Source organism: Natator depressus, chromosome 11, assembly GCF_965152275.1.
Source record: "Natator depressus isolate rNatDep1 chromosome 11, rNatDep2.hap1, whole genome shotgun sequence".
Taxonomy (NCBI): domain Eukaryota; kingdom Metazoa; phylum Chordata; order Testudines; family Cheloniidae; genus Natator; species Natator depressus.
Window position 1 is genome coordinate 63,452,280 of NC_134244.1, and position 14,203 is coordinate 63,466,482.

At 43.5% G+C, this 14,203-nt stretch overlaps 1 protein-coding gene across 1 annotated transcript in view; it reads right to left on the minus strand.

Moving 5' to 3' along the window:
* Window positions 1–1,874: 1,874 nt before the first annotated feature.
* PTH2R (parathyroid hormone 2 receptor) overlaps window positions 1,875–14,203 on the minus strand; it is a 94,059-nt gene continuing 81,730 nt past the window's right edge. Inside the window, exons 10-13 of the mRNA XM_074968033.1 lie at window positions 10,973–11,067; window positions 7,665–7,803; window positions 6,469–6,510; window positions 1,875–5,745 (exon numbers count right to left, since the gene is read on the minus strand). Coding sequence (XP_074824134.1) covers window positions 5,350–5,745; window positions 6,469–6,510; window positions 7,665–7,803; window positions 10,973–11,067 — 672 coding nt within the window. The 3' untranslated portion in view covers window positions 1,875–5,349. The remainder of the gene's footprint in view (window positions 5,746–6,468; window positions 6,511–7,664; window positions 7,804–10,972; window positions 11,068–14,203) is intronic.

Here is a 14,203-nt window from a genome sequence, read left to right on the forward strand (position 1 = left end):
CTGAAAGCCCAACGTGAATTTAGGGATTCCATTTTGGAGAAGCATCTAACCAGGCAACAATAATAATAAAGGTTGACTCTGCTCTTCATAAGGGGCATGTTGACACAAGTATAGGAGGGAGTGGCTCATAGATCCAGCTGTTGCAATGGGTCAAAGGCAGGCTAGATGACCTTACCAAACCCTTTAAAATGCAAGTCTGTTCAGCAGGGAGCGCATGCACACCTTTTCAAGGAAAGAAGTCCCCTGACGGTCACGTTGTTCGTCAAAGCAGCATTCTCTTAAATGTTCCCTGCTCCCACACCAAAACCATTCCAAGTATTTCGGAGTATTACAGTTGTCTGCAGGAACACATTAATACCCTCATTACAATGGATCCTTTAAATATGATGACAGAGAAGAACATTAATGGCTTGATTCTCCACTCAGCCTGAGCTGTGGAAATGGTGTGAGGGGTTTGACAGAGGGAGCTGATGAGGGTTTGTAGTGGGGCGCCTGCCCCACTCCGATAGGCAGGGGTTAAAAGCAGCCCTGGAGAGGGCTGCGGCTGGGAAAAGCTAGGCTGACTGGGGAAGCAGCCACAGCTGTGGACAGCTCAATCCAGGCCCAGCTGGCCCTTATAAGAGGGCTGGGGGCCAGGAGCTGAAGGAGTCTCACCCTAGCCCTGGAGTGAGAAGGGCTAGCTGCCTGGGAGCAAGGTACCTGAAGTGGAGCAGTGCTGGGAAAGGGCAAAAGGAGCTGGGGAGCTCCAGCCTCGTAAAACCCCTATGAAGGTACTGGGGCTACAGAGGTGTAGCCCGGGGATAGGCAAAGGCAGCAGTTCCCATCCTCCTTGCCAGTGATGAGTGGCCATTACAGACTTCAGTCTGCCCCAGTGAGTGGGGGCTAGATGATGACTGTCAGTAGCCACTGAGGCAAGGTGGGTTTAGAGGGTTGGGGGTTCCCCTGGGAGGGGAGATGCAGAGAGTGCGGGTACTGCAGTGGGCAGAACCTCAAGGGAAAAGGGCACTGGGGTCCGGGAGGGACATGGGCCCTGAGGCAGGCGAGACACCGGCCAGAAGGAGGCGCTCCGAGGCTGGAAAGAGCTATTACCCAGACGACCAGCAGGAGGTGCCGTGCCAGTAAGTCATTGTCTTGCTACAGAGTTGTACAGGGATCCTACTCCATTAGGCATAACTGAGCTCTGCTCTGCTCCACCCGCTTCTTTCCCTGGTAGATTGGAGAATCTGGCCTGATGCACTGAGCAGAAAGTAACGAGCACTACCTCTCTGTCACTAGAAGTGATCAGCCCCGGTGTGGTAGGAGGCAACCTGACTGGATAGTAAAGAGGATGTTTGCAGTTGCATTGGCAGTGCCATAAATCAGGAGGTGTTCATGTTGCTGGTGCTATCAATCTGAGCTCTCTCACTGGCCGTGCACTTGCTTTTAAAACTATAAAGAAAGAACACTCTATTGGAGACACCGTGATAAAGCAAGGAAGATGACAGGAGGACCCTTTCCTCAGACAGCTGCATCCAGGGATTGATTTGTAAAACGTCACTCCTGTGCATCGGGAAGAGAAAATATTATTACTCCAAGGCAGCAGACAGCTCTTCCAGCAGAAATAGTTGCTGAACCAGTATCCAGACTTGGATTCAGATGAAGTGTGAAGGTATGAGCTTGGGCAATCAGTTTTGCAGAAGGAAAGGCTGCAGAGGGGCTGGAGTCGGTGCCGGGTGGGGAGAGGGAAGAGTTATGAAAATTTTTCAGCATCTACACAGTTGAGAAAATGAGGTTGACCCATAAGCTTCTTTAATAAACCTCTATAATACAGGCAAAGTCGAAATGCTGGCCAGTTAGGGGCTGGTGCTGAAGTGCAATGGAAATCCGTTCTATTACATTCATGTCATCTTTGTCCATTTTGATGGGTTTTTCCCCCACTAGTTCTCTCTTCTGGACTGTTTACCTTTGCTCATTGGTTTGACAGAACGTTTGTCTTATTTTCTGGGCTATTGACTGTAGCTCTGTTTCAATTTCTTGCTGCTCTAGATCTGACCCAGATTAGTAGAGACAGAGGCCCAGATTGTCAAAGGAACTTGGGCACCCAACTCCCACTAACTGCCATCTTGTCTATTCCCCTGTCTATAAGGTTTAGCGGCTAGTTCATAGGCTCAGTGAGGGAAATCTGAGCTTTTAACCACAGAGAATACGTGGGTAGGAAAAGGATCACTGTAATGAAAAAGCGTCTCTGAGAGAGATTTGATAGGCCACAGAGGCAGAAATAAACGAGAAGCACAAGTGCCAGGCCAAAGCTTTAAGCACAACTGAAAAGCTGAAAAAAGGAGGGGTTTTTTAATGTTTCTCATGTGCCACTGAACAATAGCTACCCAACAAAATCATGAAACAACAGCAACTGAAACAGCACAATTGACATCTAACATCAGTTAGCACTTCACAGCATCAGCCCTCTGATATTTCATTCAGACGTGACCGAGCTTAGCCCATGCCAAATCCAATTGGGATAAACCAAGTTGCTGTGGGATCTGGGACTTTTTGTGGGAAATCATGCAGTTCCCAGAGAGCGGACTTGGCATCGCCCTGGCCTGTTCTTCTTTTCATGCCTTGTAGGGAGAAATGCACTGCCGTTCCTGGTAAATTTCAAATGTTCACCAAACAGATCATTGCTTCGTTAGTTATCTCAGTCTTTTCGGCTCAATTGACACTCAGGTGAAATTTAAACTATTTTCATCCATTTCCCCCAAATTCAGTCATTTAAAAAACATTTCTGTGTTTTACAGCACACTCTGGTACTTCTCAATAGTTAGGATGGAAGCCCTCCCTCCCCCCAGCCCCGTGTGGGGATGTGAATGACGTGTGGGGATGTGAATGGCAGCATGCTGCACCTTCCACCCCACCCCAAGCGGTCCAGCTTACACAGCAGCACCACAAAAATGGCCTTTTTGCTGCCATCTTCACCCCTGGGCCGTGGTGTGAGTTTTTCCCACAAGGGAGGAATTCAGTGCATTTCCTGGGCTTCCCCCTCCGCCGTTGCCCTTGTTATGGCCGAGCAGAAGGCAGCAAGAGTGAAATCTTTCTAAGTGTCAAGACTGCGGCACGGACGGCAGCACTAGCCTACCACGATGGGAGCCATTGCATTTCCATTTAGGGGCTCTCTCATGAGTTCCCCCTACCTAGGCCAACATGGCGAGGCAAGCAGCAACTCCTTAACTGTTCTGTCCGATTGTTATACCATGTCCATCACCACATCTGAGCTCAACTGCCTCTTCTCCACTTGACATAGCAGCCCCGCATGAGGGGAAGCAATGAAAAATTGCCTGGACAGCAGAAGCATGTCAGAGGGGTGCACTTAGAGGGGCTGTGGAGAGACGTGGTGTAGGCAGCTGCCAGCCTGTGTATCCAATCCACCCTGTAGCAGAACTCCACTGCTTGGAAATCCATGGAAGAATGGAGTGGGATTGTGTGCCAGCAGAAGAATTTGATCTCTGCATAAGGATCTTTGGACCAAAGTTGGCCAACAGGAAGTAAGCATCTGGCAAAGACCTTGACGTGTTTAATAAAAGTGCTTTTGACACAGTACTGAAGCTGGCTGAAGTAGTTCAGGTCTCTATTCACCCCATCACGTCGTCTTTTGATGTTTAACGGAGATTCAGAGGGCACAAACCCATTCACTGTCCAACATCAAAGTCTTTCAGAGGTCGACATACAGCAGGAGACATTCCTCCACTACAGGGCACTAATTATATTTAAATTTTCTGGTGCTCTTTTTAGCATTATTTCAGTTACCCGGAAGGTTTTCAAATGATTTCATATTCAGTTAGTATTGCCACTTAATTCCCAAATCACTGCAGAGCTCAGTGCATGCAGCAGGGGCTGTCTCATTAGAGAATTTAGGTCACATAGTACATGAGGTTTTGGTTTGGATGTTTCCATAAAACAAACTAAAGCAATAGTATAAATAATCAAACGTAAGCAGCATCTCAGTTTAAAAACATGATTTGAAACATTCCGCTTTGAGATCAAAGTTCACAAGGTACTGGATGGAAACCCTTAAGTTTTTCCCAGCCCCGTGATTCACAGCGACGACATTTTGGAGTCCAGAGAATCCCTTCACATGCAATATACTGTAAACCTTCTGATTTCCACCTTTCAGGTGTACAAATGGAGGAGTCACCTTTCACATGCCTTCAGAAGAGCATTTGCATAAACCAGCTAAGATGTGTTTGCTGTGCAGAGTTTTAAGTGTAATGCAGGTAGTGTAAGCGTATAAAGAATGGCTGTGTCTCAACAGAATGTTTTATCGTGTATAAAGCCTCTGGCTAAAAATTCACTTTTTTGTGCCTTTGCCATTTGTGGCTGTCATAAAAATAAAGGGAAGGGTAACCACCTTTCTTTATATAGTACTATAAAATCCCTCCTGACCAGAGGCAAAACCCTTTCATCTGTAAAGGGTTAAGAAGCTAAGATAACCTTGCTGGCACCTGACCAAAATGACCAATGGGGAGACAAGATACTTTCAAAGCTGGAGCAGGGAAACAAAGGGTCTGTCTGTGTGATGCTTTTGCCAGGAACAGATCAGGAACGCAGTCTCAGAACTTCTGTTAGTAAGTAATCTAGCTAGAAATGCGTTAGATTTCCTTTTGTTTAATGGCTGGTAAAATAAGCTGTGCTGGATGGAATGTATATTCCTGTTTTTGTTTCTTTTTGTAACTTAAGGTTTTGCCTAGAGGGATTCTCTATGTTTTGAATCTGATTACCCTGTAAGGTATTTACCATCCTGATTTTACAGAGGTGATTCTTTTACCTTTTCTTTAATTAAATTCTTCTTTTAAGAACCTGATTGCTTTTGCATTGCTCTTAAGATCCAAGGGTTTGGATTTGTGTTGACCTGTACAAATTGGTGAGGATTTTTATCAAGCCTTCCCCAGGAAAGGGGGTGTAGGGCTTGGGGGAATATTTTGGGGGAAGACATCTCCAAGTGGTCTCTTTCCCTGTTCTTTGTTTAACACGTTTGGTGGTGGCAGCATAGGGTTCAAGGACAAGGCAAAGTTTGTACCTTGGGGAAGTTTTTAACCTAAGCTGGTAAAAATAAGCTTACAGGGTCTTTCATGCAGATCCCCACATCTGTACCCTAGAGTTCAGAGTGGGGAGGGAACCTTGACAGTAGCATAGAAACCATTTTGCGTAGTCAGCAGCATTATGTAGGTCTGGAGTCCTTGTAAATTGAGCTTCATCATTGACCAAGATCTTCAGTGAGATTGGCTCAAGGCAGTATACGGATACTAGTAGCTGTTGGCATCATGAGAGGATTCAACTCGTTTTATATTGGACATCCCCATGGATGTCCATGACTGTTCACAGAGCCTCCTCCATTTCTACCCTGTTCCGCTCAGGGTCTGTGCTACTACCCCGCAGTCTAAGTGATTCCTTGAGCGATATATCATCCACCTGCTTCTCTTCATTTTCATTGGCCTCTTCATGAACCCAGTGGTGCACACAGTCCTGTTCAGAGTTGCTCCTAACGTACCCAGGCAAATTCATGTGTGCCTCATTTTGCCTACTGGCATTTCTGCAGACTTTGCTGGAAATCAGAACCATGCGGGAGCTGGCCACCATCTGCGACTGGCTGCTGGTGCTGTGGGTCATGTTGGTTAGGACGGAGCCATATCTGTAATTGCCACATGGAGTCGTCCTTTTCCAGTCAATAGCCAGGTTCCATCTAGTCCAAGTCTTCTTGATTTCAGTCTGAACCTACCAGAGGGAAAAAACAAAATCAACCAACAGATCTAAGGCATAAATTGTAAGGGGAAGGAGTCAAAAGCTAAAGGAAACCTTTAACCATCTTCCCTTTAAAGCACAATCTTGAAAATTCACATGATATGAAGCCCCTCCAGCTGTGTAAAATCAGGTTAAAAAATCACATATTAACCCTTAAGAAAAATCCCAAATGCCCATACAAATGTCATCACCTATCAGCCAGATTCTAATTAACTTTCTCAAGTTGTACAGTTCCTTTCTCCAGTCCTATTGTAATCATAGATTCAGATGATAAAGCCAGAAGGGACCATTAGAGTAAGGTGTTGCTGAAGTAAGAGCATCAGAATCTGGCCCTGTGTCACTAATGTCACCTTGACTGAAAGACCTTTTTAAACATTGCATTTACATTTCATCGTGCATGTCATTTCACTCCGTTGGTACAATGAATATTACTAGTCAGTTTCCGACCAAGCTGCAAATAATACAGGGGCCTGTTCAAATCTAGACAAAAATTGTTTCCATTTTGTTTATTTTATAATTCATAACAATTTAGGGAACCAACTACCTGACCCTATCCCTTTAAGAGTTGCTCAGTAGCTGTAGGGACAAACTGCTAACTCGCAACTACCCTCTTATTACATTCTGTAGAAAATATCCCTTTCTGTCACGCAGTGATTTTTGGTTAGGAGCCTCATCCAATCTGGGCTTTCAACTTACCTCTCCATTGCAGTAACAATAGATGATGGAGACGAAGAAACCCTGAAGGATAAGGAAGCAGAAATCATTAAGGGATAATTGCCATGTGAAGAAGCGTGTCAAATGTAAGTCTCCTTCCAGCTAAATTTTAGTATGTCTAACTTATGTTAAACATATTAATGAAGTTTATCATTTCTCAAAGTCTTCCAAGTTCTTTCCATGTTTTTTTAGCTACACCCAGCAGAGTTTCATCTGTTATCACAATCCCTGGAGAAAGAAGACAAGGAGATGGAAGCTAGATACTCTCTCTAGTACAACTGGCTGGGAAATGGAAATCCCTTCCCATGAAATATTTCACATTCCTGGGGGGGAAAAAATTGTTGTCAAATGAGGACAGAAAGTAAAAAAAATGTGAAATGTTTTGTGAGAAGAAACTTCCAGAAAAATTCCCTTTCAGGAGAACTAAAATGGAATGTTTCCACTGGCCAGAATCCTGCCTGCAGAGAGAATGTGAAACTGACAAGAGTCAGAAAGTGAAATTAACAAGACCCTTGCACAGGGCAGTTGGAAAACCATCACTTCAGTTTTCCTGAGAGAAAATCAATTTTTTTTTTTTTGCAAAATTGATATTTTCCTACAGAAAATTTTGATTTTTGTGAAAATGGCATTTTGTGTTGGAAAATTATTCCAACCAATCAGCTCTGCTCTCTACTATCTTCAGATTCGTGTCTGCAATGTCTGCTTTCGCTGTTATTTCTTGAACCTACATCATCTTGTGGTTATTTACACCATAGTATTTGCATAGTAATTGAATCCATATAATAGAAAAGTAAATTAAACTCAGAATCTTCATCCTTGAAGCAGAACTTTCCTAACTAGGAAACAAAAAGACATCTATTTTATCACAAAAGCTAATAATAAGCCAGCAGAGAAAACACACTCCAGAGATAGTCGTCACAACCCTTCCATGGTAAATAGCACACAGAGGAGCAGGAGTACTGTTGTGTTTTCTCTAGTGTGGAATGAACCTCCAGAGCCCCCAGCTGCTCCTAGGTTTAGGAACTCAATGACCAACCTTGTCAGAGCTCTGTAAAAATGTGATTTGCCTTTGGCGTCAGAATTACACTGTTACATAGTGTCAAGGGTCTGCAGAAAACCAGAGAGAAGGGGTAAGGGATGAGAAGGACAGAGAACAAAACGGATAATATATCTCGCACCTGGAAAGAGTTGAAGAAGAGCTCACAGTGCATTCGGATCTGCCATCCCAGCCCGGTGAACGTGTGCGGTAGGCACACAAAGACAATATAATGCACCCCGAAGACCAGAATCAGAACCAAGGTGGACTTTGCTAACTTCCTGTAAGAGAGTTACAAAAAATACAAGAATGAGAGTGGATTGCAGTGAGGAGATCATGTAGACTCCTTAAGATTACATCTAACATAAATTTGTTGACTTTTCAACCTCCTACAGAGTAATGACTTCCTATTTTGTTTTTAGCTAATCATTTTCCAGCATAAAAGAAGTCCCAGTGGCAATGTGGGATAATTACATTTCCTCAATCCAGCATAAAACATCAAGTCCCACTTGATTCTGTCCCCAAAATGTACCCCAACAAGGGTGATTTGTACTGCAGCCATCACTCCCTCAGCAGGTACTTACTACCTGAATTAGCACTGTGGTACACAAGTACTTTTCTATTACATTGGACCCGTGAGAGCTTTTACAGTTCATCTTGAAAAAGCAAAAGCTCTCTTTTCTTGTGTGAAATGCTGACAAGCTCATGAGCCTAGGGCGGGTTCAGTTAAAAAGGAAATGGGCATTTCCAAGAAAACACTACAAATTAAGGGCTCTATTGTGGCTTGCAGCAAAAACCCTTCAATAGGGTGTGGCTTGTAGCTGCAACACCTCAGTGAGAGATCTGTGAAGCATTGGAGCTCCAAGAGGTCCAGTGGAAGTGTGCCTACTGCTACCTCCCTTGCACGGCTGGCTAGCTCCACTGCTCAGTGTGGTGGAGGCTGGGAGCATGGGCTCTCAACCTCCCCATCGCACCCTGTCTACTTTTGCACCCCAGGACGTACCAGAAGGGATCAGTTTCAAACTCTTCCAGAAAATGGCGGAGGTGCTCCCCTGGTTAGGACCGCCCTTTCAATACAGCTTTGCAACTTCAGTGTGCCACTACCTAGCCGGCTGTTCGGGTAAGTGTGACAGCCACGAGTGTTTTTCCCATTGGCAGGTGGTGAGAAGGAAGATGTAATCTTTCTTTTCTCATGCAGGCCTTTGCACATTCATCTACGCTTTTGTCACCTTAGGAATAGTTTATTGTAATTCACTCTACAGGAGGCTACACACAGCAATCAACTGGAAACTGAAGCTAGTGCAGTATGTGGCCAACCACTTGTTAAGCAGAGCGCCGTGGAGAGAATACATTACACCAGTGCTCCAGAGTCTGAACTGACTGCCTATTTGGTTCCAGCTGGAGCTTTAATTATATTAAAATTTGCATTTCTTTTGCTGTTTGGACTTTTGCAGGAGCCATGAAACAAAAGCAGAGATCTCTAGGGTCAAGCTGGGTTAGCCCTATAAGACATTCAGTGCTGACGGATTTCTACAACTCTGTCACCTTTTGGAACCATAAACTGTAACTCATTGGCATATATGTGCTTTACCTGTAAATAATTCTCTCATTCCTTTTCTTAGTTAACAAATCCTTAGTTAGTTTATTACAGGATTGGCTACAAGCATTGTCTGTGGTGTGAGATCTAGGTACAAATTGACCTAGGGTAAGTGACTGGTCTCTGGGGACTGGAAGCAACCTGAATCTTTTGTGGTCTTTGGTTTTATGTGGCAGCCAGCTATCACTGAGTCCAGCTTGCCTGGCTGGCAAGATAGCATGGAATGCCTGAGGGGACTGTCTGTGACTCCATGGTAAGACTGGTATTGTGCTTCAGGAATTCACATTTGTTACTGGGTTGGTGAAATCTAATTTTTGACAGTCTGCCCTGAGATTGGCACTCACAGTTGTGAACCACTCCAAACAGTGTGACAGTCCTTCATTGGTTTTGGAGCTGGTTAAGTGAGACACCACCTTGAAGAGATGCTGGACCTTGCTTGAGTTAAAGGTAGACATCTGCTGGCAGGACATTCTCTAAGTTGGGTGCTCAGTTTGGAATGCACTCCCTCTCCTTGATTCGCCACCCCCAGAATTGTTAACCTGCAAGACCCATCTGTTTTCTCAGGAGTTTGGTAGATCAATGGGTTGAGTTGGGTCCCAAGTGGTGGTGGTGGTTATAAGAGTAAGAGGGGATTTTTGAGAGTACACCTCTATAAGAGTTCTGTAAGTATTTGTGTGTGTGTGATTTTTTTTAATGATATTTCATTATGGTTAGGTGTGCTAGAGTTGTAGCCTCTGCTGGATAGATCTAGATTAGTGAATTAGTGTCGATTAATCGCAGTTAACTCACGCGATTAACTCAAAAAAATTAACTGCAATTAAAAAAATTAATTGTGATTGCACTATTAAACAATAGAATACCAATTGAAATGTATTAAATATTTTTGGATGTTTTTCTACATTTTCAAATGTATTGATTTCTATTACAACCCAGAATACAAAGTGTACAGTGCTCACTTTATATTTTTGATTACAAATATTTGCACTGTAAAAATGATAAACAAGAGTATTTTTCAATTCACCTCATACAAGTACTGTAGTGCAGGGAAAACGGGCTCAGAGGTGATTCCAGCACATCAGGTGACAGTCCCAAAGGGGATCCCTGTGACCGAATCCATCACAGCCAGTTACAACAGTGCCATGCGAACGCTTGTTCTCACTTTCAGGTGACATTGTAAACAAGACGTGGGCAGCATTATCTCCTGCAAATTGTCACCAAACTTGTTTGTCTGAGCAATTGGCTGAAGTAGAACTGAGTGGACTTGTAGGTTCTAAAGTTTTACCTTTTGTTTTATTTTTGAATGCAGTTTTTTTTTGTACATAATTCTACATTTGTAAGTTCAACTTTTGTTATTAAGAGATTGCACTACAGTACTTGTATTAGGTGAATTATACTATTTCTTTTGTTTTTTACAGTGCAAGTATTTGTAATCAAATATAACTATAAAGTGAGCACTGTACACTTTGTACTCTGTGTTGTAATTGAAATCAATATATTTGAAAATGTAGAAAACATCCAAAAATATTTAAATAAATGGGATTCTATTATTGTTTAACAGTGCAATTAATCGCTTGACAGCGCTAGAATAAATGAATGCATATTTTTCAGAAATGCCCACAGGAAAGCTGAACTTGCATGCCCACACAGTCTGGAAGATGAATTTACAAAACCAGGATATTTCAGATGAATGTAGCAAAATAATCCATCAACCCCGAAATTTCTCAGAAGCTACGCTTCAAAGGCTGCTTCACCTTTTATTGAGACTTGTAGGTGATTCATACCATTTAAAGCATCCCTTTTAGCCAGAAAAATCTTGACTATGCTGGTAAACAAAATCCAGCCCAGGGATTTACCTGTATTGTTTCCTTGTGTCATACCCAACAGCATTTGTCTCCCATATTTTGGTTGCCAGAACCCGTACGGTGTTCAGGAACAGAATGAAGTTCAGCTGTAAAATGCAGAGCGGTATTACAGGGGGTTTGAAGGTTGGTTGAAAAGAATGTAATCAGGAGCATAGGCACAAAAACAATGAAGAACATTTTGCCACATAGGAAAACTGCAGCAAGGATAAAATAGATCTTTCTGATCACTGGTCCATGACATTGCTTGGAAAAGTTACTGGTTCTGAAGTTCCTAGCCCTGGCTAGTTGTGAGATATCACATCACTTGGTTATCATGGATGGGCCAGATTTTCAGCTCCATTGAAGTCAACCATGCCAAATTAAACCACTTCAGTTCTGACATGGGTTAAGTTAGATATTGATGAGGTGTTAATTATGGGATCCCATGCTTTCCATTACTAAATGCTTTAGGGCCAGATTCATTGGCCTGGAGGCTACTCCAGAGGTGCAAAGTGGACTGGCTGCCTGGGTCAGGGGAGGGAGGAATCCTTGGGTGGCAGAGAGATGATATAGACACTCCTATGTCAACCCTTCTTGGGTTTAGTGTAGGGGGAATAGCCTGGCAAAAGGGACTGTGGCTATGATGGTCTTTTGGGGCCAGAGGCACCAGGTTTAAGTCATGCTGGGGACAAGGACCAATGCCCATTGACCACATGATCAGGGAGTTGCAAAGATGGCTTAATATCACCTTAGTCCATCACCAACCTGTGCACTTCCCCTGAGCACAGTTCAGCCAGTTCGGTGACTCTGGGCCTAACTCCAGCTGTGCTCAATATAGCAGCAGCTCAAACCACATCAGGATCTGAGTAGAAACAAAAGCCAGATCGGTATAATGTGTGGGGTTTTTTTGTTTTTTTTAAGGGCTGATGTCCTCAATCTGGAGTTGGCAGTACCAGCTCTGTGAAATTGGACGAATCCCAGCTTCCCAAAGCTATATGGCATTTCTTTCCAGCCCAGGGGGTTTGGGAGATACTGCACCTTAAAACAGGTCCCGCTGAACTGGCGGAGATCTTTTCGGCATTGCTTGAGCACTGGACATAGTAAGCCCTAGTCTTCACACCAGTGTAATTTTTCTGTGCATCACAGATAGCCCTGTTATCACAGTTTATTTTGCATTGTTTCCCTTGTACGTACAGCCAGTGTTACTTGTGTATACGCAGGGCTTTCATTTGCAAACCACCCCTTTCAAGTGCAGCTTTGGCAAGACTTCTGTGGTGTAATTTAGAAATCCTGAATACACCTGCTGCCTTTATTAGGCATAGAAAGAATTTTCTATTCCATGCACCGAAGTGCCTATTATCGCATCAGCTAAGCCCTCCCACAGAATTGGATGTTGATTGTGAACAAACAAACAATCAAATGGTCTCATAGTGTCAGTTGAAAATCTAGTGAGTACGCTGCCAGGGGATCATATGCTATGCTGCCAAAAGGATGAAACTGAGAGTATAATGGGTCTTTTGCATCACTAACTGGAATCCCACGCCGTCACAACAGCATATTGCCAGTGGAAACAGTTGCAGTGAAAAAGGTTTGGGGTCCCTTAAGCAGAACTTTCATCCACATGAATCAAACAGAAATTTGTTAGGAAACTTTCAAATCTGAGCTACCTGTCAGACCCCTTCTCCCCAAAGCCCAGCTAGTCAATGGGAGCATTTTCCCATTCACTTCATTGGCTTTGGACCAGGCCTTTATTGCCACTGTGACCTCTGAAATAAGGGCAGAACATCTGGGATCTGGAGTCAATCTGGTCTGGTGAAAGGCTGGTGAAAGGCTTTTGAATTCCTTGTTCCTATAGGTCCTCAGAGGCTAAGTTTAGGACATCAATTCACGCAGGGCCTGAGCCTGATTCTCCTGCTGTTTAAATCAGAAGTAATTCCATTGAAATTGTTGGCACGAGACCAGTGGCATGAGAGAAGAATCAGGTCAAGAACTGGACAGCATCATATATGAACACAGACAGTTCATTCACATATTACTGAGGCTGTAAAAACAGGGCTTGAAGAAAGGACGCCCTCCCTGCGTTAAGCATGGCAATTTCCATTACACACATTACTGCCACTTTCACCTTGAAACATAGTGAAAGGTCCCAATTGACACCAAAAGAATGGACTGACTGCACTCAAAATACGGCACCGAAGTGGAGTATACTGACAGAGAGCACCTATGTCACTGTTTTCTGGCAATTCCTTATTTCTACAGCAATTCTAAATAGCACATAGTTAGAACGGTACGCAGGGGCCTCTCGCGCCAGTGCTCATAAAGATACCAAGGGATGTGACGCATCCTCCGGCAACAGAATTTTTCAAAGTAAGATTTCATGTTTTTCTAGCAGATAGTGCAAGCAGAGCTATTGGACGTGAAGCAGGAATTAATTCTTTGACATTCAATGGCCTGTGATTGCAGGTGGTCAGATTAAATCATCACAATGATCCCTTAAAAATCTGTGACTAATTGACCTGATTCCAATCTCATTTACACAAGTTCTGTGTGGCTGTATATCATTGGGCATGGCTCTCCTTTACACTTAAGACCCTTTTACACCATTATATCAATGTAAAGGAGAATTTACATCCACTTCACATTGCCAAAGAGAGGAAGAGGGGCCACAGTGTAAACACAAATCAGGTTCCATTGTCTTAGGTGTAAAAGAGGACTAACTCCACTAGGTAAGTGAGCCCACAAACAGCCCCAGAATCTTCACTAACCAAAGAAAAGGTGACTTTGTCGTTTTTTTTGAAACCTTTCATTTTGATGTTACTCTTTTTGGTTTCCTGGGTGCGTGCCTTTAAAAAGAATCTGCTTTGTCTCAATTTGTTTTCATTTCTCTCAGCCAGTTTTTAGGCTGGTTTGTTTGTTACTTGGCTTTCCAGAAATATTTCCAGGCTCATTTGAAAACAAACCAATGCATCAGATATAATGTCCGGTCATAGAACTGGGTGGCTTTTGTACTCAGAGAGCAAACAGCAGTGTAAACTGTTACTCTTGGGCTTGAAGAAAAACCCAGTGTTCTGTTCTAGAGACGAAAGAAACAGCTAGCTTGCGATCAGAGTGTTTGATAATAAAATTTGTTCCGTAAAATAGGATGGGGGCACAGTAATGTTGTTATTTCTATGTATTATAGTAGTGCTTAGTGGCCCCAATTGAGACTGGCACCCCATTGTGCTAGGTACTGTACAAATACTG